This window comes from Phlebotomus argentipes, unplaced genomic scaffold, assembly GCF_947086385.1.
Source record: "Phlebotomus argentipes unplaced genomic scaffold, Phlebotomus argentipes genome assembly contig_5, whole genome shotgun sequence".
Classification (NCBI taxonomy): Eukaryota; Metazoa; Arthropoda; class Insecta; order Diptera; family Psychodidae; genus Phlebotomus; species Phlebotomus argentipes.
Window position 1 is genome coordinate 4,788,838 of NW_026776165.1, and position 25,950 is coordinate 4,814,787.

Below are 25,950 nucleotides of genomic sequence, written 5' to 3' on the forward strand. Positions count from 1 at the left end.
TGAAACTTGAAGTGTATCAACACTTTTAGTCACCGAGCAAGAAAAGTGTGTTGTTTTGCCCAGCAAATATGTTGAATGGGCGGTTGAGGAGTCTTCTTAGGGCGAGTGACACATCCTGGCGAGGCCGCGATGCTCTTCGCGATCGCGACTAATCGATCACTTGAAATGCAAAACGCGTGGTGCAAATGGCGTCTGTCGGCTAATGCCATCAAACTGCGTGCGTGGCTCCAATCTGCGTGGCGGCTTGGCGATTGAATATTTATTTATTGAAAAATATTTCGCACCAAATTTGGTCTTGCTGGCCTCATGCACATGAATCGCTCTGGCACTGCACATTCGCTTCACCTTCTCCGCGTCACTCTCTTTGCCATTTTATTAATGCAGCAGAATATATATTCATGATAATGATATTGAAATCAACCAATTGCAAATCTACATTTAACACCTCATTTTAACATTTTTTTCCACTAACTTATACGTGACATTTCAGCCTGTTCTCCATTTATTGACACTTCAGTCGACTGCAAATGCGGGAATCTTTCGCGATTTTCTTTTTCTCAAATATTACTTTTCTGTCGCACAAGCGATAAATTTTCTCTCCTCACCGAAATGTTGACATTTCTTATAGAAATCGTCTGAAATTTAAATTTGAGATTGAAAAAATTTGAAAATTTACGTGTAATGTGTTAAAATTAGGCAAAAATTGAATATTATTGTAGAATTTTAACGGAAAACCATCAGTGAAAAATCCCTTAAGAAATTTCCTCTCCGTTAAATCTGAGATTTTGAATAACTTCACTTGACTTCGTGATATACTTTCCCGATAAACACACTGTAAAATCATGAAGAACAGGAAAAAAGCCACCAAACAGCAGACTTTCTTCCCGATCTTTCTCAAAGTTTGTCCGAAGAGAGAGAGAGAGAGAGAGCGAGAGAGAAAACTCAAAGTCGTGCTTCTGTGAGAATGTTTTCATGCACATATGATACACTAAATACACCCTTCCTTAGGAAGTGTGATCACAGTTGAGGCTATTGAGCTTGAGAGCGTTACATCTCCCACTGTGAAATTCATTTGTGTCATTTTCTGTAACACTCACTCAATCGCAAGTCCTGCAGTCACGATCGAATGTTTATCAAAACACGATTTATTGCGGGGAAAAACTTACCACGATTTGCGATCATTTGGTGAAATGCCAAAAATCTTGTTTTCACTCTAGTGGAAGAGAAAACAAGCGAGAAAATCTCGTAAAAGCCAATATTTTCCATGGAGATATTAAAAATCAATTAGTTTAACGTGTGAAGGGAATGTAAATACATCAACTGCATGTGCAAATCTCATATTTAATTGCCCCTGGCAGTAGTAAAAATAGATCGAGTCTTTTTGCAAATATGCTACCATAAAATAGATGAAACGGAAAATTATACTCCAAGCTTGATGGAAATGGGAGGAAAAAAATCTTCGTGTGGGTGCAATTTTGAGGCAATGAAATGGAAATTTATTTCAATTTTACAGTTAAGACGACGCAGAGAATATTTTATTGGTTTTCCTGGATTGGTTATTACATCTCAAGATCAAATCCGTCACAATTTGCATTCACTCATTCGCCATTTTATCGATTATTGCGCTTTGACGCAAATGTATGATTATTGCGAGATGAATTCTTTCGCACTTATTTATTACTGAACATGAGCAAGAGATCTCTTGAGACACTGGGAAAAGCTTCCTTGTCTGTGCACTTGCGTGGCAAGAGAGTCGCCTTATCGCGTGTGCGGCATGCGATGAGATAGCGCGATAAGAGGCTCAAAATTGCTGACTTTAGACAATCATGTATGAATTGAGTAATTTATTCGGTGATTTGATGCGTTTCAGCTCACCTCAGCATCAGACTTATCATCGCTATGAGGAGTACGTGAATCATTCCATGCATCCGGCGTCCGCGGGCTCGCCACTGCCGCAGAGCAACTCCTCGCCACAGATGCTGTCCATGTCCTCGCTGTCCGCGGGTCACGGCATGCTGCCGCCGCAGAGTCCGTCGCTGAGCCAGCAGCAGGGCGCCATGATCATGTCGTCGGGCTCGCCGCTGATGGCGCAGTATCCGGCCTATCAGGAGATCCTGCCGTCCACGGTCCTGCCGACGCCCGGCGGCCAGGAGGACGCCTCCAGCTGGAGCTACCAGCTGCAGGGCTCCAACTACCAGGGCGACTACTGCGCGTCCGGCTACGGCGTCCTGCAGCGACAGTCTTACGGAACCAAAGTGACAACGGGCGGACCTCTCAAGGGGACGAAGGAGGCGCGCATCCGGCGCCCCATGAACGCCTTCATGGTGTGGGCCAAAGTGGAGCGGAAGAAGCTGGCGGACGAGAATCCCGATCTCCACAACGCAGATCTCAGTAAAATGCTAGGTAAGTGTCTAAATTATCTGTTTTCTTCACATTTCTGCATCTATTTTCAGGATCAATTTTCACGTTGAAGTTATCGACATTAACTGATATTTATCGATGCGAATTTCGTGAAATTCCTTTTATAACAGAATTTTAAAGAAAAAATGTTCGAATCGATAGTTAAAGAACTAATTAATCCAAATCAGTCCTATTTTTCTCCCAAAATTGTTTTAAAATAGCAAATTGGACTCAATTTGTGTCGATAATTGTCGATAACTTTAACACGAAAACGGCAAGAATCTTAAAAGTTTTTATTTCGATAAACTATAGAGAATTTGAAAGTTGATTAAAATGCAGGTTTTCCATCGAATACTATCGATTAACATGATATGATTTGAATTTTAATGGAATTTTCTTTGTAAAAGCGCAACTTTTAGTCATCTTAGGCTTTGTCTTTGAGAAAGAACAATTGATATTTCATATAGAGAATTAAGCGGTATAAAGACTGAATCCTGGGATATTTTATGATAGGTCATTATTGGAGTTATTACGCACATGAGTGGCATTAAATGAATCCCGGGTGAGGAATTGAAATTGCCAAATAACAATTTGGTCAGATCGTTAAGATGAGTAAAAACCGCACCTCTTCGAATGCTGAATATTAGTCGTGTCACTATACAGAAATCGCCATCAAGTTCCGCATGAATCAAATTGTGAACATTGAGAAGAAGAACTACTTGAGAAACAATAGAAAAAAGCTAAGAAGATCTTCTTGAGCCGCAAACAAATGATCATTGATTATCTGAGAGAGAGAGAGACATTCTTCCTCCACCCCAAATTGAATTACCACAATTTCTTTCGATTATGATCATTTGCATATTGTGTGATGTCTTGGGCAACAAGTTGTTGCTCTTTCGTGGCGGTGATTTTTCCCTCAATATATATGCGCTGCTCTTTTTCGCCTCACCGTCGCGGATAAATGGAAATCGATTTGACTCGCTCTAGCGCGAAGAGTCTCTGATTAACTCCGCCCACTCCCGCCATTGGTGGATCGACCGCACGAACACATCGATCGGTCGATCGCGTGTATGTTGAAACAACACAGTCCGGATGGAATGATCGCGCGAGCTTTGAAGCTTAATGAGATGTGCGCGATCCATGCAGATCACGCAGTTTCCCACACTCTCCAATTGCGGGACACTTTTCCACTCACAGACTCCGTTCCTTTTCGGACAGGACTTGAGGTGTGCTTGTCGATCAAAATGTCCGCTGATGCATTTCATAACTTGTGCTGTGCGGCGTTTTCAATTTCGCGGTGTATTTAGATTTCTTCAGAGCGTTGAGAGGCCATTTTGTTGTGTGTACTTCAGCCTCACAACACACAACTATTAAGCTCTTTTTTTGCGTGTTGTTGCTGCTTTTTTCCTCCACTCGCGCTTGTCGATCATCGTGTTGCCAAACACCACTCACTAACTCACTAACGTGTATGAGTGGTGGTGCAAAAACACGAAACTTTTTGCCTTCATCTTCTATTAATTACATAGATTTTGCGTCTACTTGGATGAGGCAAGACAGGAGATCGCACAGAAAGATCGTGGCATAGAAAAACGTCCGACTTTTCCATTGGTTCGTTCTTGATGATGTGTATATTTATACAACGTGCGCTGTTCCACATGTCGCAATTCTTGTCTGTATTTGTCTTCTTATCACCACAGCAGCCTTTAAAACAGTCTAAATCGAAAGGCAAACACGGTTTGGTGAACTAAAATGAGTCGGAAAATAAGTTTTCATCGGGTAACTCAAGTATTGGGGATTTCTAGCAGCTGTTTTGACAGAAGAGTCCATAAATTCTCCTCTCGGACTTTTCTGCATTCTTCATCGCTGGTTTTATAATCTATTGTGGAAAACAGTCCACGAGAGATGATTTGTGTGAAGTTAAACACAGTTTTCTAGTGTTTTAAGGGTTGCCATAATGATTTTCTTTAGCGTATTTTAAGGAAAACTGCACAAAAATGACGAAAAAGTAATTTTAAATCATGTTTTCAGTATTATAAATTGTTTTTATAAGATTTACATACAAATTATGATCGATATTTTGTGATTCTACAATTAATTGATTACCAAAAACAAATTGAATCTTGGAAGAAAACATTTCTTTAAATTCACTCATTTCTAACCAGAATTTGGTAATAATTGCAGCAATTTAGTTAGAAAACAGTGGAACTATGCGATCGCCTGGACACCTTGACCAAGTCATGGTGTTGGGGAACGAATTTGCTCAACGAAATTGTCATAGCAATTCATGTGGAACGGAACAGAAATCCACGAAATTTAAATATTGCGAGACTTGCACACAAAGACTTTCGTGAGACGCCTCTAATTTAACTTTGATTGAGACAAATTGACCATTTCGTGGACACAGTCCATGTTTCCGTTTTCACATTTTCGAACCTCCCACAAATCCGTGGAGGGATTTTTCCATCCCACTCTCTGTGGCCATGTTTCCGTTTTGGGGGGGGCAACGAGACGAACCATGTTGTAGTCTAATTTTCTCGAGACGAATGCGCGCATGTTTTAGAGGAGTTTTTGGAATGATTGTGAAATTATCTCAACGAGAAATCGAATTTTCAACGTGGCAAAATTGCGTCTCGATTAGTGCCTTTTTTGCTGCTGGACTGCCTTTTCGTCTCGCTCAGCTGACTGGGAAGGGATTGTCACTTCCGGTGAATTTTTTCCACCGCTGATCGCAAGAGAGCCTCGCCAGGCATAATATCTACTTATTCATGCTTTGCGCCATGAACAGTTTTCCATACCTTATCGATGTTTTTCTGCACATAATCGTAAAGTTGCGAGACTTTACTACCCAATCTAAGACAGCACAAATACCAACAGTCGCGCTCTGGTCGCATGAGACTCCAGGAGTGAGACGAAGAGGGAATTGCATATTGAGTTGGAGGTGAAGAAAAAACAGAGTCAAACCGCTATATTTGTGCTCTTGTATTTATGCATAAATTGAAAATATTTATGAGACATTTATAAATTATTTTATTGTGTTTTATGGTCGATTACAAATTTCCATATGCTCTAAGAACTGTGCACAATTGCATTGGGATTTTCTTCACGATTCACCATCGCGGTGAAATGTTTTCTCAGCAAATATCGCGGCATTTTCCCGTGGCATTCGCCAAAGATGAAATTTCACAAAAATTAATCATATAAATTCCAAATTTGAAGCCACTTGAGAGCCACGAAAACACTCAATTGAGCATAAGAAACGACGATAGGCACGCTTCAGTCCGGAAGACGTGTCATGTATCGAATACAAATTGCATCGATGGGTTTTTACGAGGAAGTGCCTAGAATTGTTAAATAGGCGCGCATCTCACCTCTCGTGTTCTTCTTCGATGATGGACTCAGACGACCACGGCATGGTCAGAATGGTGAAGTCAAGGGGAAGATTGTTCAGCTGACGTTTGTACATCACTTTCGCAAACGCTATGCAAAATACTCAAGACTTTCGACTCTCTTTGCAATTATCATTCAGCAGAGATTAAGACTTCGAAGTTGACTTTGAAGGTTTCGTGATTTTTATTAAAAATTTTTCATTATTTTCTCCACAAATTGCCACTAGAGGGCAGCAGTTTAAAGATATGAAGAAGTTCTAATTGTATTTCACAATCCAATTTACACCACAATTTTACAATTGAGTTCATAGTCGCAAATCCCAAGTCTAAAACTGCGTAAAAATTGATGTTTTCAAGGAAATTCAAAGCGACAGAAGGAAATATTGTAGTTATTTCGATACTTCTACTAACCTGTACACCATTTCTGACCATACAGTTTCTCTGTCTTGGGAAAAAGTGCGCTGAGAAACGCGCTAAAGCCAGGAGAAGTTACTATTTCGGTGTGCTGATCATATCGATGGAAAGTGCGCTGAGTGCGTGCGACAAAATTAGTGTAATCTGATTAGAGAGAGAGAAAGACTTGCGCTATATGAATTGACAGTGAATTGGAACAATTAACGACTTTGCGGAGGATTTTTCCGGTGTGTGGGCAAAATCGACAGTGGAGACTTTGGCGTATATAATTGCGAGACTGTCGAATAATTATTTTACACAGAGTCACGAACTTTGGATCCGTTACTGACTCCCATTTCTTGAATTTTAATTCAAAAATCATGTCTCATTGGCACAGACCGCACTGAAGCATGAAAATACCTCAAATTTATTCATTTTCTTTATTGGAATTTCAACTTTATTAATATCTCAGTGTGTGACTCACAATTGCACGTGGCTTTTTTTTCGACACCGGAATTTATGACGTTTCGTGGTAATTTCTTTTCGCTACTTTGCCGACCATTTCCTGAAAGACAAAGGGATTGAGAAATGAGTTGATTCTTTTCTTTGCATGAACCGAAAGTAGTGATTTTTGCATGGGGCAGAAAACTTTAGTGTCAACAAATTGAGACATTTTCTAACTCATTTTGCCTGGAAAAATCAATTTTATTGCTTTTTCTAGGTTATGTGATTGATTTAAAACCGATTCTGGGATTAAATAACCTCATCAAAATCATCAAATTTGTATAAAAGCTAAGAATATTTCTCTTTTTCCTGCGCAAAGTTGAGCATTTGTGTTCAAAGTAACTTCAAATTGGTTGAGAAAAAGCTTTAAAGTCAATCATAACCTCAAAAACATCATTTTAGCGTAGAAGAATGTCTCTTTGCTTAGTTATTTTCGCGGTTCGTGCTTTAAATTGGCAAATTTAATTTCAAGTATCTCATTTCCAGACTGTGTCTGAAGTTTCTGTGGAAGTTTGCTGGATTTGCTTGGATTTTTTCTGCTTCAAAATAAATTGTGATTGCTTTTCTTCGCGGCGTAAATTTGTCTTCCACCTGATTTCCACTCACGCAATAATTTTGATTAATAGTGGCAAATAATTCGCTGGGTGGTCTCTGAAGACGTGTCACTGCGGATCAATGGTCAATCTATCAATCAGTTGGGAGTTCACAATGGTACAGGTGAGACATAATGACTCGTCTTCGTGGTGCTCAGCGACTTGCGAGCCAAAGTGCGTGTGTTGTCGTGGCCAAATGTGATGAATTTTTGAGACCACCTCCACTCAATTCGTGAACACCTGCGCGATCCACTGTAAGAACTTGCGTGGACAATGTCTTGTGACTTGTTGTAACTCTGCCCGTTGGAGACACTGGTGAGAATTTGTTCTTGAATATTGGCAAAGAAAACACGGTGAATTGGAGGAAAACACGGAATCACTCTTAAAGAGAGTTTCTTCTTTTGGGGTTTCGGCAACGAAGCTCACAAGAAGCCACACTCTTGATTAGGCTTCTCGAGGCTTCTCTTCATTAACCTCCAAATGCCCGTGCACAGTTCCACAAGACGCGCGGGTGAGAAGCAGAAGCAGAAGAGGTGAAGAATCTGCGGACACAGGTGAAAACGGTATCTTGTGTAAATATGCACAATTAAGAAATCCTTCCAAAGTTCAATGACTGGCTAATAAGTTGTGAAGTATTGTTGCAACTTGTATAAATTAAATAAATTACAATTCTAAAATGTAGATGTGTTGAGGCTCTGTTACTGTTGTTCGCCGCCATTCCGCTGCTCCCGTAAAGTCTCTTTTTTCCCATTGTCTTGTGACGATGGCAGGAGGAAAAACAACAGAATGAATTTTCCCACCCGAAAAAACTCCCACAGTCCAGATTTCGAGATTTTTTCCCTCCACACTCGCGAGCAGCATGAACATACGGCACAGGTAGATTTTTATATTACCGCAGAGTGCGAAAGAAGTGGAGGAGATGGAAAAAAAACATCATATATATAATAATAATAAATAAAGCCACGCTATACTCTTTTCCTCCATAGCTTTGCTGGGCAATTTTCCTCTATAATGCCAATTTATGGAATTCCAGCACAAACACACTGAGGAAAATACTCAAATGCAATTTTCCAACGCAATTTCTATGCATATTTAATGGTGGATTTTGGGTCAAATCGCATGAATTCATCGTGCGTGAAAAGGCTTTACCGAATTTATGGCCGGAAAAACTGTCTTTCAACACTGCTTGATTTCGCCAGTATTCGGTTTGAGGTTGAAAAATGTTCTGGATCTGGAAGATAAAGTGTTTTGCACAGTGAATGTTGGGAAATATAGGAACGCACAATTGCATTAAGGAAAATTGCTTTAAGAAAAACACAAAATCGATCTCTGAAGATTGAATTTAGAGCGTTTTTTGCATTAGAATTTCTCTTATCTCAATGATTTTTCATAATTTATGTTGTAGTTGAAAAAATAAGCTAAAAAAAACAATTGGTTGTCTCATTAAACATTTCGCTTAGTGTTGTAGTTCATTCTTCCATTTTCACTGGTACAAATAGATGAATTTTTACGATCGGCGAAGGAGTGTTTCTTGTGATCAACCACGTGTGGAAAATCTCATTAATTTTCCTCGTCCATCAGCATTTTATGTTTTATCTAATGGCCAACAAGTACGTCTTTAATGTCTAGACAATGTTGTGTGACGCTGTGGCAAAAAGTGGGCAAAAAAGGCAGCTTTTTCTTCCAAATACAAGAGAAATTGATGGTCCACAGAGTTGAGGGAGATTGGAATCTCTTGTACATCATGTCTAATTAACATTTTTCTCCTGATGTGCGCAGTTTTTTTTTCGTTCAATAAGTTTCACTGCAAAGAATTTTCCTCATACACTTGTGTGCTTATGTACGTGTGGTAAATCCACAAGTGACTCTCTCGAGAGAGATATAATATTGTTATTAATGAATTAATTTCCTCATGTTGCATTATTGTTGTAAAGTGCGTAATTTGCAGTGTGAAAGACAAGGGAAAGAAAGAGGCAATCGAAAGAAGGGAGTCAGAGACAATGGTACAAGACTTCTCACGCCCTTAAAAAGATCGCCTGTGCGTGCGTGCGTGAGTTGGTTTCATTTCACCTCTCACACTGCTCGATCCCTTGCTCATTGACGATGGATAATGCGAGTGTGTGGGCGTTTGGTGCATGTTTTCATGCTTGTAAGATTGGAAAAATGGAAAAGCGCGACTTGGAATGAGAGAAAGAGGCGTTTAGGGGGGAAATTACATGACTTTCCATCAGTTTATGCTGTTTATTGAGGAGAGAGAGAGGGAGAAGATAAATAAATAATGATGTTTTGATTAGAGGAGAGAAGAAAAACAGCATTATAACTTCAATATTCCATACATGACATGTACTGTTCATAAATTAGCATGTTGCGAGTGCGAGGGAGAAGATAATGCTCAGCACATGAGGAGATAGAACATAAAAACTTTTTATTATAATTAAATAATTAACAATTAATTGTCTAGATTGCTCTTAAAATATTTTAATGCGAGTCTATTCTCTCTCTTGTTACTGTGCTTAATTATATTTAGAAAATTTTCCCATGACTTCGCGCAGCTGCTTATTTTGTCTTGCATTGCATGTGGCGAGTTTTGTAATTTAATGAATTAAATATTGTTTTCGTTTAATATAGAATGACTCTGCCATTTCATCATGCCCACAATCATAGTGGAAATTTTTCGACCTGCTAGAATCACAATTTCGTGGTGTATATTTAACACCTCGCGATGCATTTTCTTTTCAAATCCTCAACTTGACTCACGCGATTGATTGCTTTTTTTCGGTTTCTTACTTCTCACTTTGACGAATTTCCACACACTCCAGGATCTGTTTGTGAATGAAATTCTGCCTCTGGGAAGTGCTGAGCTCTCATTCTCGGGCCGTGTTGCAATATAACTTGCAGCATTTATTGCATATTTATTGTCGCACTTAGGGTAATAACAATAATTTTAGCACACAGGTCAGTCACATTGTTTACAATATGTGGCTGTGGTAATTGCGTGACTTTTCAATTTTTCCACTGCATTTTTTCCCCTGCTTTGCGCCTATATGGCTACTTTTTACAGTCTCTTCGGCATTGTCATATGATAATGAGAAAATCCACAAATATGTGCATTGTGCCGGACTGCGGGTGTCTTTCTATATATATTTTTCCCAATGTGAAGTAATTGACTTTTAATTTTGTGTGCGGTTTACCAATATAAACTCTTTAACGTGCGGCAAAATGTGGTTTTCGCGATGACTGAAGGGTGAGAGGCTGAAAATCCATTGAATCTTCTTTGCGCTCTACTAAAATCCACCGAAAAAAAAATACAGAGCTAACATAAGTGTATTTCACAATCTCACCTTGCCATCTAATTAACAATATATTATTTCTTTTCGGTATATTTTGCATATAATAATAAATTCAGAGATTGTAAAATTGAAAAGATGAGGAATAAAGTTGCGAGTTTGTGAAAGTCAACCTCAATCTTCATCAACAATCGCCGCCTTTTCCATATAAAGTTATGCACACTTCTAGAAAACCTTCTTCATAATGTTGGCAAATTGTGCTATTTGTTGCCACAAAACCAATAAATATATACAAATAGCATATTGATGGGAGAGATAAAGAAAAAAGAGCTGCGCCAGAGATGTGACACACCCACAGTCTGGCGCACGTTCGAAATAATTGGCAAGATGCTGATCTTCCTCTGCTAATCGCTAATTATCTCTGAAGAGCAAGACACACCAAAAGACGTACGAAATGGCAAATGCAAGGGGCACATATTATGGTCAGAAGTGGTGTACAGCTTTAGGGCCTACAAAAGCATCTTTTGCGTCAAATAAAGGCATTTTTAAAATGATTTGTCATAGAAAAATATGATTTATTGCTTTTTGCAAGGAATTTCTAGGTTATGTGATTGATTTAAGACAGATTCCTGTGATTAAATAAGCCTCACAACCATCAAATCTGTGTTTTCTGCAGAGTTGAGCATTTTTGTGTTAAAAAACTCACTTAAGATTGGTTAAATTACAGTAAAACAGCGAGAAAAGCTCAAATGTTGATCATAACCTCAAAAATATCATTTCAATCTAGAAGAAGAATGTCTTTTTGTTTAGGTTTTTCCGTGTTTTGAGCTTTAAACTGGCAAATTTAATCACATAGTCGCTATATTTATTCATTTCCATGGTTTAAAGGTTTAAAATTAGCCCAAGAAGGAGTTTATAAGCCGGATTCATAACCTCACAATTTGGCTAGAACTTTTTTTCTAAGCATTTTTCGATGGCAAAACCAGGAAATCAGGACAGAAATTGTCCGCGAACAAATCCTGGGACATTCAGATTGAATAAATCTAGGTTAGAACTGTGATAAATTTGAAATTTACATAAGAAACTGGCTGAAGAAGTGTTAGAGGCAATGGAAAAAGTTAATATGGAATAATAAGGAAGTTAACCGTGACTAAATTACTAGGAGGCTTTTTCGCTCGATTCCTTCACGCACTCTGACAATCTTAACACTTCTCATTTTCACGGTTTCACTTCCTCCCCGGTAAGCACGATTAACCGCAGGAATCCTGCGCGACCAGAGAGCAGTATTCAACACTGGCCACGGAAGTGTCCAGGAATCCGGTGAGATTGAGTGTGTGCCGAATGGCGGGAGAGCGACACGCAAGAGAGACATCTCATTTACGGGAATGAGCGAGGAATCCACCACCTTCTGACCCTGCCGACTTCCATACCCTGTGGCGCTCATTCCCATCCGTCTGAAATTTCCCACGGAGAGCCACCGAAGCGGAACATAACAGCCAACATGCTACAATTTTTTACCATGACCGCTTTCTCTCTCTGGCGCGGCGGAAGGCCTCCTTGTCACCCCCCAATGGTAACATCCATACGAGGCAGTTCAGCGCCTCTCTTGCGGCCGAGAAACTCCCGGAAATTTAAAAGTCTAATTAGATTTAACTGTTCACAGTGTTAGAAAAGGTATTTGCGCGTGTTTCCCCCGCGAGATTGTCGCTCCTTTAGGCTTTGCACAATATTTCCACGAGTGCTGGGCAAAACAGGCGAAGCCTACACAAAATTCCAACGCAATGGAGTCTCCACTTGAACACCAAATTAATTGTATTTTGGTAATTAATTGCGACGGAGATTGTGTAATTCACTGGAGATCGCGTATCATCTAATTATTCTCCTTTAGTTTCACTCAATTTACACACATTTTTTAACTTGGCCACTTTCGTGCCAAGACATTCCTCCTTGCCGCCCACTGAAAAGTCTCTGATTTCGGTCAATCTGGAGGGAAATGCATAGATTAACGGGTTTTTCAGCACTCTTTATTTGGTGAGTGAAAGAAATTTGAGAGATTAAGAGACATTGAGAAAATTTGGTGTAGAAAAAGTGAAGAGTTTGTGCGGACAAAGCAAAATAACAAATTTCATTAAATATTTGGTAATTTTCTATCAATAAAACCTCCTTGTTGCTAAAAAAGGCTCTTTATTATCAATTCCGCACACGCGGAAACTGTAGAAATGCACGCAAAAGCTTCTTGTATACATTTTATTGCCCGATCCTCGATGGCCGATAAAGTGTCCATTGAGCAGTTTTGTGAGTCAGTCTTATCTCTCCGTCTGGCGGAATATCTGCACACTTGCGGCACACAATTTCCACGGTATTTAGCGATAAATCGGACTAATTGATTGAGATTTTGACTGAATAACTTAAATGCTAACTTCGGCTCACATCATTGGACGTTGCGCAATTTGTTGTGCAGACGAGAAAGGGCAAATTGCCGAAATGACAGCGAGCAAAGATCAATTTTTTGCCTGATCGTACCTGCTTCTCGATGGAAGATCATTTGTATCCAATTTGCGGAGGGTTTTTATTTGTATTGACAATTTGTGTAAAAACAGCACAAGCAGTTAAAGTGTTTATATGCGAGCTCTCTGGGCGAGACATAAATTTGATTGAGAGCCTGAAATTGTGAATGAGAGAGAATTTTGGAGATTAGACACTAACAAAAACGACAACATGATTAATAGGTTCTCCACGGGTAAAATAGAGTTAAGATTTCTCCATGTCGATAAAGGCACAATTTCTGGTGTGCTTCTCTTTTAAGGCGGGTCACTTCTATTTATCTCGCGTGTTCATTTCCTCCTCACATCTTGTGGGAGCAAAATACCTTGGCGGAGTGACTCCTCATGAGGATGTTTTTGTCTACTTGTGGCCAGATTAGATTATCACTTGCTACCATAAGTGCGAGATTGTGTTCAAAAATTGTACCGCCGCGATGTTGAGACGAGCCCAAACTTGTGCTCTCGTTCTTATCACGCATTCTCACCGCCGCCAAGACGTGAGATCACTGCCTTCTCAACATCAGAGAACATTCACCTCACTCTGCAAATGCTTTATTGCACACCTCGCATGCGTTAATAATTGTATTTATGGTTGAGACACATTGACTTGACGACTAGACAATTTTATAGTTTTTCAGCTGAATCAAGGGGGAGATAATAGGGCTAACATCTGTTCACTATTCCAAGAATTTATGTGGAAAATCCTTAACACTTCCGAGAAGAATTCGATTTGAGTCAAATGATTCATCTAATGCTAATTCTTGCTTTATCATCCTGTCAATTAACTACAAATCGACTGAAATCTAACTAAAATCTAACTGATAAACTTTCTAAACGTCTAAGAATCTTTTTTACTGCAATTTCTTCAACACTTCCGCTTCTCCTTATACTTCTGCTGAACGTTTCACCACTTGTGATCGTATTATCTCCCCCTTGGGCAGAACAGCATTTTTGTACGTTCAGGAAGTGAAGGCGCGTAAAGTAGAGAAAAACTAAAACGTGTAATGGAAATTGAGATGGTGCGAAAAAATCAATCAATCTTCATCATTTCGATGTGACTCTCAGAATAATCTCAAGAGTCACTTTCGAAGGTGTAACCACGACATTAATCTGGCTGGGATGTGGAGAAAAAAAAGCACAGCTCAGTCAGCATATGAATTTTCGTGAGATACCATCTTTTGATTTGGTATAAAGGAAATTAACCTGTTCTCGCCATTCATTCATAAAACTTTTATTCAATTTCTGAACTTATAGCGCCTTTTTCATGGCGATTGCCGATCTAATCACTGAATGATGATCCGCATTGAAGATGTTTATGCGTTGTGCATTTGCGTGAGGAATTTCCAGGAAATCTCTTTCATTTATTAACATCTCTTATGCAAATAGTGACCTCAAAATGCGCCACGACACCAAAAATGGTTGAATAATTTTGATAATGACACCGTCGAGGTGGGATGATTCGAGGACCACGTCAAAATATTGTAATTTATGGGCACACCCTGACGCGAAGACGCGATGTCATCCAAGAGGCGCACACAAAAATCCCCACGAGCGATTGAAAAGGTGGTTCTGAGGCCGAGTCGAGTTGTGTGTTGAAAATTGGCCGCCAATTTATTCACACAAATTGATTTTCCCGATAGCTCGAGTTGAGGAATAATATTTTCCAACTTACACTTTCTGGCGCCATTTAAGTGGCACTTTTCCTTCCTCACAAGACATTCTGGGCTTATCTCAGCAGGAGATAGTCTTGATAAGTGCGTGCTTGATTGGCTTCTCGAGAGGAGCAATAAAATTTGTACCAGAAACGTGCCAATCATTGCGTTTTCGCTATCATAATCCTTCGCTCATTGAATGGTGTTTGAACTCATTGACAGTTTTTCGGGACGGAAAACCAGTAAAAACCACCTTAAATCTGTACAAATCAAGGGATTCCTCGAAAACTATCAGAAGTCGTTTTTTAATGTCTTATTTTAAAAAATATTTGATGAAATTGAAGGAGAAATATGAGATTTACTGCATATTTTATTCAATTTACTTGCAATTAGTTGAGAAATTCATACGAATAGATATTTTTCCTGTATCTTTTTATTGGTTTTTGCATCCTTAAATCCACCATAAATTTTTTATGATAATAAGTATTGCATATGAAAAAAATCTAAGCGAATAATTCTAAATTATGAACAAAAATCAATGAAATCACAATTTTTAGCCTTAAACTTCCACCTTGACATGATTTATTTGCATTCCTAACTGAAGTTTAGGTCAAGGCAAAAGGAATTCAACTAGGAAAAGATATTAAAAAATAGAATTTTCTTTATTATTCAAATTTTTCTGCTAAATTTGCGAATAATTTTTTGCAAATTATTCAATGGCATTAATTGACCAATTTTCTCTTCCTGTTTATTTGCCATAAAACAAGTTAAAGTCTTAGTTGCCTTCTTCTAATCACTGAAAAGTGCTTCTTTTTGGGGGCGAAGAGGCAAATCTGTCGGAGAAGTGCATGCGAATAGAGACCGAATCTTAACATGTTTGCCAGCAAAAAGATTACAAATGAGACAACAATTGAATGTTGTTTATTTATGCACTTTATTTATTATTGTTTTGTCGGCGCCTTTTCACAATTCCACTGCCACAGAGTTGTGTTTGTGTGGGCTTTTTTCTTCTTTTTCACGGTTTCGCTGTATTTTGTGCAAGCGCCAGGCTGTGTGGAAAAAAACACAATGTTATGTGTGTGGAAATACTCGTGCCAAAACACGTGGTATCAATTTCCATTGAGAGTCTCCCAAATAGATCCAGAGAGAGAGAGAGAGCGAGAGAGTGTGTTAAAATGTGAGGCATTTTCTGCGCGCGCAGAGCGAAACATTGAGATTGTCATTGTGACATGAATTGAGAATAAGAAAATTAATTTCTGTCGTCACCTTCTGACCTGGAACAGCCCTCCAAGTGTCTTAACATGCGCAGCCAGAACGAGAATGTTCTCTTGGCTCGCGCGTCTGCCCAATTTCAGCGTTCGAAGGTGCGTCTCTAAGTTTCTTCACCTTCGTCTCCGCCTTCATCGATTAAGTACACAAGTGACTCTCTTCACCCCCTTTTTCTTCTCATCTCGCCATGAATCACCAAAAATCACGTTTATTTGATTTTACGTCCAATTTTTTCCACCATCGCTGTGACCGTAAAAGGTGGTCGTTTTTTGGTTTTATTATATGCCAGAAGAAATTACCATTCATCTTGAATAATTCATGGGAGATAAAGAAATAAGAACGCTCAGCGAGATGAATTAAAGGGGATTGCACACACTTAAGCAAAACCGTGCGCGCGCAAAGCTTCAATTTCTGCTCGATTAGTTGCTCGCGTATATGGAAATTCGATATCGCCAGACTTTTCCCATTTCCAATGAAGAAAGAGAGTTTAAGTAATTACTTGTAACTCACACAATCTCGCTGATCTTCACCTTGGCATGCTGATTGGGGGGGAAGACTTCAACAACAGGAAATATTATATTTATAACTATTCTCTATCTTCGATCGCCGCCACTTTGAGTAAAATTCCAAGTGCGCAATGATAACTTCAGCGGAGATTTTCTCCCTTTCCGCGCGCGCGCGCACGACAGCCAATAATCACGAAGAGAGTGAAGGTGTGAAATGCCAGCCAATTAATATGCAGATCATCGAGCATGAGGAATTTTCGGGGAAAATTTCCTCGGTGACAAGCGAGACGCTCCGGATCAAAGGCGACAGCGATGATTTTCTCCTTCTGCTCACGACTTTCTGCGGCTTTTCGTCTTCTCGGCGACTCCTTTGTCATGTCACTGGCACCAAAATCGAATAATTAATTATCGATGACACAGAGGTGGCCCGAAAGTGTCCAAAATTAAGCAGCAATCACTCTGTGCGATATGCCTTCATGATTCTCTCTGCATTGGCGGAAGATCAAGCAATTATTTGGTCAGAAATCTGATGCCAAAATATCGAGATTTCGATGTGAAGTTCCTTGGATTCAGTAAAAGCTTGATTTTCTACTGGTAATTAATTTAAAAAATAATTGTTTGTCAAGATTTCTTCCGAAGAAACACCAAAACTTATCAAGAAACCATTCTTTTCCTAAGCGCTACATTCAATTTATTGCTTTTTGGTTTAAAGTTACTGACAAATTAGTTATCAACGATATATTTAAACCAAGTTTTAACACAAATTTAAGGAAAAAATAATCTAAATCGACAGTCAAGGGATTAATTAGTCAATATCACCTTTATTTTTCCTCTGAACTGGTGTTTAAAATGAAAATTACATGCAATTCGTATCGATCAGTGTTGCGATTCATTCTGAACTCCATCACAGCATGTTTTCCCTGCCACAGAATCGTGGCGAATCTGCAACTGAGCGTCACGATAATTGCAAAAAATGCGAGAGGAATGGCTTTAATTCGCGTGATGTCCAATTATCAAATCATAAATATTGAATATTGTGCTAATTCCAGGTGTTATCCATGGAAAGCACAGCCACTTTTGGGCATATATCACGTCAAATTAAGCTCGCGGGCTGACGATTGTTGTTGAATAAAGTCAAATGTGCTGAAAGTGGCGACCAACAACCGGTTAAGGGTCATCCTCGTTGCTTGGAGTCTCATTCTCGATTATTCGCATTACTAATGAGGTCTGCCAGGCTGCGTCATGTGGTCGCTGCACAAAGAAAAACGCGCACACAACATCGAGGAACATTATTGATTGTGCGCCTTGGTGATGTGGACAATTTTTCCGCTCGGGTGTTATCTTGGGTAAGGAGAAGAGGTGCAAGAATTGTGGGCTGAGATGATCAAAAGGGAGAGACTTTTTATCATGCGTGCGCCCGAAAATGCGCGAGATGATGAAGTGGCTGAGCGCGGAGTTTATCTCAATGGCGAAACTGTCAAGAGAGGGGCAGGGAAAAAACATCCATTCAAGTCTAATTTCTGCGAGAGAGTCTCTCTTGGCCATTGTCGGTTGTGTGTTGATGATCATCGCGAGGGAATTGATGGCGCGTGCCACAATTCAAGTCTCAAGCGCGGCACTGTGGCCAATTTGCGGGAGCCTCGCGATCTCTTGCCCATCTCATGAGGAATGGACACAAGAGAAGATGCTCCCCGAAAAATTTCGAGGCACCCGCAAATGACTCAAATTGACGCTGCTCGTCTTGCTTGTGTGTATGAATTCTTGCAGCGCGCGCAGCAAAACATAACTCATCGCCGTGCTGACATCATAAATAAGATTGTTTTCACGGTAATTCTATATCTCACCGCAGCCAGAGAAGCAATGATTCATGCCTTTGCGTGAATACATTGTCACTTCTCCTTCCCCTCCTCGCTAAATTCAATTAAATTGCACCTCAGCAAAGAAACTTGAACACCATTTTTCGGGGCATCTGCGCGATATTGAACGGCGTGAATTTGAATTGTCGCTCCAGCAAATGTGGACATTCATTCGTCTTGACTTTGGGACAGGTCGCTTCCTTACCTTCCGTGACCTCTTGACGCGATTTGTTTGTTTTTCATTTAACGCCAAGACACTCTGCCATTCCATATTCAAATCGACTGTTACCTATTGAACTTGCACGGTCAGCAGCAGCGACACAAGGGGGAGATAGTGTGTGATAAATTTGTACACCGCTTCCTGTCACTTCTAGAATTTCAATGCAGAAATCCAGACATTTTTTGGGCTGTCTTTGCATCTCATTTGAAATATTATCAAAGGGTTCGGAAAGAAAATCGATATTCCCAATAGAATTTGAGGTTTTAATCTTGTGCAGAAACAATTTAGCAGTTAGTTTAGTCAGAAAGTTAAAGCCTTTGACTCTTTCCTCCTTTGGAGAGACACTAAATTCGCTCTCTCGGCTCGTTTCAGGGAAGAAGTGGAGATCACTGACGCCGCAAGATCGTCGGCCATATGTGGAGGAGGCTGAGCGACTGAGAGTCATTCACATGGCTGAGCATCCCAACTACAAATATCGCCCGCGTCGGCGGAAACACACGAAGGCGCGCAGCGGTCCGGCGGGGAGTCAGCAGAGCGCCAATTCGGGATCGAGTGGCGCGGCGCAGACCGCGCACAATGGGGCCGCGGGGGGCGGTGGGAGCGTGGCGGGCTCGGGCGCTGTCAGCGGCGCTGACATCTATGACGGGGACTCGAACAGGATCAGCCCGTACACGGGCAGCCAGTACGGGCTGTACTACAGCAACAGCAATGCTCTGCACACGCCCGAGTCCAGTCCCACGCAGAGTCCGGAGCCGCGCGGCGGCCGGTCCAAGTGCAGCGACATCAAGATCGAGGACGTGTCGTCGCTGCCGACGCCCGAGATGAGTCCGCTGGAGCTGGAGAAGGAGGGCTACGGGGCGGAGAAGAAGGGCCACGGCTACGTGGACTACGGCCAGGGTCAGGTGAAGGGGGACAAGGTGGCGCCATCTGCGTTCGGCGCGTACGAGAACGAGGATCTGGTGAAGCGGGAGTTCATGGGCGGCGCGTACGAGATGGCGGACAAGTCCAAGTACGAGTTCACGCCGCCGGACAAGAAGTACCAATACGAGTCGGTGGCCAATGCGGGCGTGCTGGAGAAGAGGTCCAGCTCGTATTTGGGCGCCACCAGTGCCTCCGCGACGACAATCGTGGCCGGGAAGGGGATGTACGTGACGTGCACGAATCGCGGTCTGCTGGATCAGGGACACGTGGTGAGAGGAACCTACTACCCACCGCTGGCGACATCGCAGGATCACCAGAACTTGGGAACGCCGACAGCAACGACCTCCACGGCGGTGCTGAACTATGCCAATCACGTGGCCGGGCAGTCGAAGGCGCAGAACCATCAGAACCACAACGGACACAACGGACTCACGCCGGGCGCCATTGATGCGTACTACCAGACGTCGGCGCTGCCAGCGTCGTACTCCTACTCGGCGGCGTACAAGGAGTACTACCAGTCGCACGCCCTGCTGCCGCCGCTGCTGCAGGAGGACCCGGATGGACGGAAGGAGTTCGACAAGTACCTGCCGTCCATCGACAGCAACCACAACAGCTACAGCGACTATGACTCGTACCACCATGGCAGCCCGACCTCCTTCCCACCGGCATCGGCGGCGCCCATGGCGGCCTCCGCGGCCGCGCCGCAGCTCCACATCCACCAAGACTACTACCAGCATCAGCAATTCCACGGCACAGCGCACCAGACGCCGGCCACGGTCGCCGGGACGCCGGGAACGCCGACCGGCACGGTGGCCAAGGTGGACGCGATGATCGGAGGCAGTCTTCCGCCTGGATACACCACGCTGGTGAACGTTGGCGCTCCTGGGGAGCAAATGCCGATCACTGATGACTTTAGCAACATTCTCGCCGGAGTCCGCAAGACTTGCTACAGCAACTGACCTTCACAGGGAGCGCCGGAAGTGATAAAGTAAGTGCGAGAGGAAGATTTGGGGGAGGCTTTCAAGAAGAACACAGTGTTCTGGGCGGAGCATAAGAATGGGCGGGGCTTAAGGAGATTTCCGTAATATCATTTGCCGTTGCATTTCTTAAGGGAAACACTGTGATTCTGTTTTTCTGAAATTATACTTTTCTCCAGTATTTTTCTAATCAAACACTTTATCATTCTGACCTCTGATCAATTTATTTTGAAGGTCAAATATGAGAAATTATATAGTGAAACTTGCCAACTTTTGACGAAATAGTAGAGAATATTTTGAAAAATTATATATACTTTCCTTCTTAGTTAGTCCTAAATACTCACGACCCTGATCTAAGAGATCCAAATCCACTACAATGAGTTTTGCTTTAGAACCTTTAATGGCGTTATTTCTTCTGGGAACAGCAAATGTTGTTTCTCGCAAAGTTTGTAAATACAAGATATATAAACTCTTTACTCAGCAGGCAAAGTGCAAATTATAACGTTGAAAGACAAGATGTGAAGAAAAAAAAAGAACAAAATTGAAATTAATGATCAATTGAAGTGCTTCCAAGTGTATTAAATTTTTTTTCTTTTATTAATCTTTTATTAGGCATTATTCTGAAGTCGTACGTCAAGTGCACTTGTTGAAAGAAGCAAATGTAAGAATGTTTTAAGCTTTTTTATATATATATTAATTCCTCTATTGGAATTTTTGTATTTATATTTATTAACTTTTAAATGTGCTGTAAATTTACACTTTTCTGTAAATATGTTTTTATATCACGTATATAGGCGAAACATTGAGAAAATATTTAATAAGTAAATGAATGGTTAAATACAGTAAGGACACTTATTAGATAAAAAGGATAAAAATATGCCTTCTTTGAATACTGAATAGAAACCAAAGGTTTTTCCAACTCTTCACCCAGTAAAATCTGCAATTTTCCAACATTCTCTAGGACGATAATGTTTATTTTTTCAATTTATTTGTATTTTGTGTAATGTAGCATCAATTTTTATACAGTTTTATTAGATGACAAGAAAACAAGAGCATTTTTTTTTGATTATGTTTTAAATAATTGTAAGACAAGTTTGAAGGATGACGAGCAAAGGTGAAGTAAAATTTGACTATGAATGTGTTTTTTCTTTGTGGAAAATGTGTTTTTTTTCCACAACACTTGATTTATATTTTAGTTTCTATTGTAGGTTCTTTGTTAACACTGATGCAAAGGGCAAATTTATAACTAGAATGTAGAGAGAAATCAGAAATTTGAGGAAAGAAAGTTTAGTAATTGATGTAAAAATAAATTGAAATAATTTGAGTACAATAAAATGATTTTTCAATCAAACATAAAAATGATGTTTGTGTTTTTTCTTCCTCCCCCTTCAATTCACCTTTCTTCAATGATTTGTCTTCTGAATTCCAGCGAAGACAACAAATTGATGGCAGAGATTTTACAACAGTCGAGAGACAAGATGATTACGAAAAAACGCGATGGAAAAATTGAGTCGATTTCATTGCGGCAATTTGTAAATCATTCCTAAAAGAGGGTATTTTCCCATTCAATTAATAATTTACCATCACAAGTGTTGCAGTGCGATCGCCACTGAAAGAAGTGCTATGAATATTCATGGCATGAATTGCATGAATAAACTCCCTTCTGGATTGCAATTACTACACTTTTTCTCTGGAAAATATCAGAGAAGAAAATGCTGACGGAATTGAAATGTCGGGTGATTTTTGTTCTGGTTCAAAAGACTTCTCTTTTGGGAGTTAAAATTGACCCTCAAAGCAGAGCATCAGCTGAGAAATTACACTTCTTTTTCTATCCGAAGTGGAAAGAGAGGCACGACAAATTGCTCAATGGCCAGATTGTGGGTGTTTTCGAGACGCCTAATGGGTTCCCCTTTAGTGCATGGAGAATCATTTGCAAGTCGCTGGAAGAGCTGCCAAGGTAAGAGTTGAAGAGAATGAAGAAACAAACTTAGAAGAGTTTGATTTAAAATCCCGAGACTGTTAATTTCTTCACCGGAAACACGATAGCATCTCACAAAACTCTCGGTCAAAATGTGAATAAATAAAATGCTTTTATTTTCGTATTATAGAGTCCGAAAAAAAAACAGGGAGAAAGAGAGACGAAAAACTCGCGCACAAATGATGTCAAGTCGCCAGAAAAATTACCTTTAATTCCGCTATATTTGGTAATAACTTTCCTTCCACGCGGCGCTCATGAAAATTCAAAGGCTTTTCAAGTCAATCTCACGTGATGTTTGCGATTCTTCTGCATTTTTATTGGCACTTGAGAGTGTTTTAAGCTGAATTGTTAATCTTCAAGTGCAATTATTCATCCGATTAGCTCTCCAAGAACGCATAGTTTGATTATGTATTTTTCACATTGACAGACTTAAGTCAATAATTTGCATTTAATGGATTAAACAGTTAAATAAAATCATGAAAATATGTCTTGAAACTTCAGAATTCCTTGTTAAAAAGTTCCTTGACTAATTTTCCAATTAAAAGTAGCGTTTTGAGATCATTTGTTACACTGATTTTCCTCTTGAAAGGCTTTAAAAAGGATATTTTAAAAAATCTTTCATAACTTTTTCTGAAGTTATGATCAAGAAAAGATCTCAAATAGTAATTTGTCTTGAAATTCAAGTCAATAACTATATAAAAACAGAATATTTGTTCCATTTCTTACTGGATTTATTGATAAACAAGTAGAAATTTTCTTTTAAATCATCTCTTGATTCAAAGTGTATGAAAAAACATTTGAATTTTCACAGCCAAAGTGTGTGAAATGTTAAAGATTTTACTCATAAACACACTCAAATTTCATTGAATCTAAGAAACTGATCGAAATCACCGAAAGATGTTATGCAAGAGATTTGAACTTCGTGGCAAAGCGACAATAATTCTGCATTGATTCCTGAACTGATCATAATTCGCTGGTAAATATGCACGCAAAAGCACGGCAATGTGAGCGACAGATTGAGAATTAATTCAGATTGATTGAAGAAATGTGATAAATCAGATCGAGCGGCGCCTTTGTGAGTCACTTTTTGCTTGTGAACGTGAATTCAGATTAATTAGACGCCCATTTTGGCTTTTTATCAGCCTCAGATGCGGAGGTGTTGCGACACATGTGAGCAATTTGCTCTGTGCGCAATGAAATTTGGCGGGTTTTTCGGGAAGCACAGGTAGCAAAACTCACGCTGTCTCGGGAGTCATGCGCGGCTCTTCCTCCGATGGTAATTGTAATAATTGCTGGCGAGTCATAGATCACGATTTGAGGAAATGGCGACGACAAACTGAGCCCGGCAGAGTGCTGCACGTTGTTTGCTGAATTGATTTCAATGCAAATTTCCAATCACTTGTTCTGCAGCACGAATTTCCAGATTAAGATTTCACTCTCCTGCGCGCGCGGCGGCGGCTTATCATGCGGCGGGAATCTGGCCAAGGGATTTTCTCATGGGATTTCCCTCCGTGTCAATGCCATAAATCACCGTATTGATGCATTTCGAGGTGTGAAATCCGACAATTATTGGCCACGAGGGGCTCGCCACCACCTCTGGAGGTGAAAGAGTCTCGTGTGCGCCTCCGCCCGCCGCGGGGTGAGGCGCACAAATGGCCCATAACTCATTGGGGCGCGTTTCTGTGCACCTCCGAATGGCGCGGCGTCTGCACACACATGCGAAATTATTAATTCCGAAACACACAATCTGCGCGCGGTATTTAAATTTCAAATTTTATTATTACTTATTTATTTATGCCGCTTGAGATTTGAGGAATCGATAGGCGGCGGCGGTCCGATAAATCGCCTTATGATATCGCGGCATTTGACTCTTGCATCAACTCCCTCTTCGCCTTCCCCAAGGGGGAGATATCGCGGTGGGAAGCGCTGCAATGCACCCAGTGAAAGCATCCGGATGTCGATGTTGAGTATTTTCACAATATTAGCCTTTCTAGAGGTACTTTTGACATAAATTAACGCCGTGTTATGAGATGTTTTACATTGCTTTCTAATTGCTTTTCTAGGTTATGTAACTCAGCTTAGAACAGACTAAATAACATCAATACTTGCGCTTGAATTGGAATATTTACACACCTTAGCAAAATTATACGTTTCCAATAAATTTAGATAATAAAAACTGGTGCAAAATTAAACAGAACCTCAAAAATATGTGTCAGAATTTGAAAAATTTCGTTTTTGAGAGTTTTTTGTTTCCTATAAAGAAATCATTAAATTGTGGAAATGGCGGAAATCGTGTACAGATTTCAGCTGTTTTATCTCCCCCTTGGGTCTCCCCAATATAAACAATATTCGCGAGTGCAGCGCGCCAAGAAAATGCCCACAAGACTCTCTCTGTGCCCGAATGGTCATTCCCTTCTGCCGATATGCTCTTATTGGTAGCACACGGGGAACATTTTATGAATTTGCAATGCTCTACAGCGAATTCTACACGATTTCGCAGTGTCTCTGAGCTCTTTTTCATACCTTCTCTCTCTCCATGTGAAAGATTCTCGCGCGCGCTTTCTTGCCCCGCGCGATAAACTGTTTATTCGCGGCGGATCTTCCTCAATCGTGCATTCTTTTTTTCGGCAATTCAAATATCAAAACATGCACTTAGTTGCAAAAGCCCTTTAGGATGTGGATTTGCAGTGGGGCGTGTCTTATCAACATTTATCAAAATAAATGTCCATGAGAGACCTCCCAAATCCGCCCCCACGCGATATAAACATCAAATGAATATATCTTCTCCACTGCGCACACACCTTTCGAACTTTCGGCCAGGCCAGGCTCTCCTTACCCGCAATTTCATCATCCCAGCATTTGGTGAACTATTGCGCTCCTCTAATGCCAACCAGTTGAATGAATTGGACTTGACTGAATCAAGGAGGGAGATAATAAACCTTAAATATGTAAAACACTTCCAAAATATGAAATTTTTAGGCTTTTTTCAGACTAATTCTCACATTATAAGAAATTTCTTAAGCTTCCATCTGATATTTCTATTAGAATCGACATTGATATGCAATCTTTTCGACTAGAGCATAAGAATTGTTGTGCTAGAATGTGGATTATTCACTTAATATTGAGTTTTTCATCAATTCTGACTGTATTATCGCCCCCTTGGATTGAGTTTTCGTTGGAAAATGATTGCAAAAGTGTTGCACTTTGGAAGACCTGACAACGTTTCATCTCCTAAAAGTCTCAGAAACACTTCATCCCTTGAGAAATTGGATAAATCTGTCCAACTTTAACGGTTCTTGACTCTGCGCATTTCTTACGTCAAGTGCATATCAATGTCCATGTAATTATGGCAAGATTTATGATGTTGCATGATTTTTATCATCTCATTAGAAGTCTATTACAATTGATAATAATTGTCGTAATCAGTTTTGCTCCCTTTTTTTTATAATTCCTCACGATATTTTT

General features: G+C 40.4%; 1 protein-coding gene across 1 annotated transcript in view; it reads left to right on the forward strand.

Moving 5' to 3' along the window:
• LOC132255854 (putative transcription factor SOX-15) overlaps nt 1–21,834 on the forward strand; it is a 40,163-nt gene extending 18,329 nt beyond the window's left edge. Inside the window, exons 5-6 of the mRNA XM_059752025.1 lie at nt 1,871–2,403; nt 18,982–21,834. Coding sequence (XP_059608008.1) covers nt 1,871–2,403; nt 18,982–20,489 — 2,041 coding nt within the window. The 3' untranslated portion in view covers nt 20,490–21,834. The remainder of the gene's footprint in view (nt 1–1,870; nt 2,404–18,981) is intronic.
• The last annotated feature ends 4,116 nt before the right edge of the window (nt 21,835–25,950 follow it).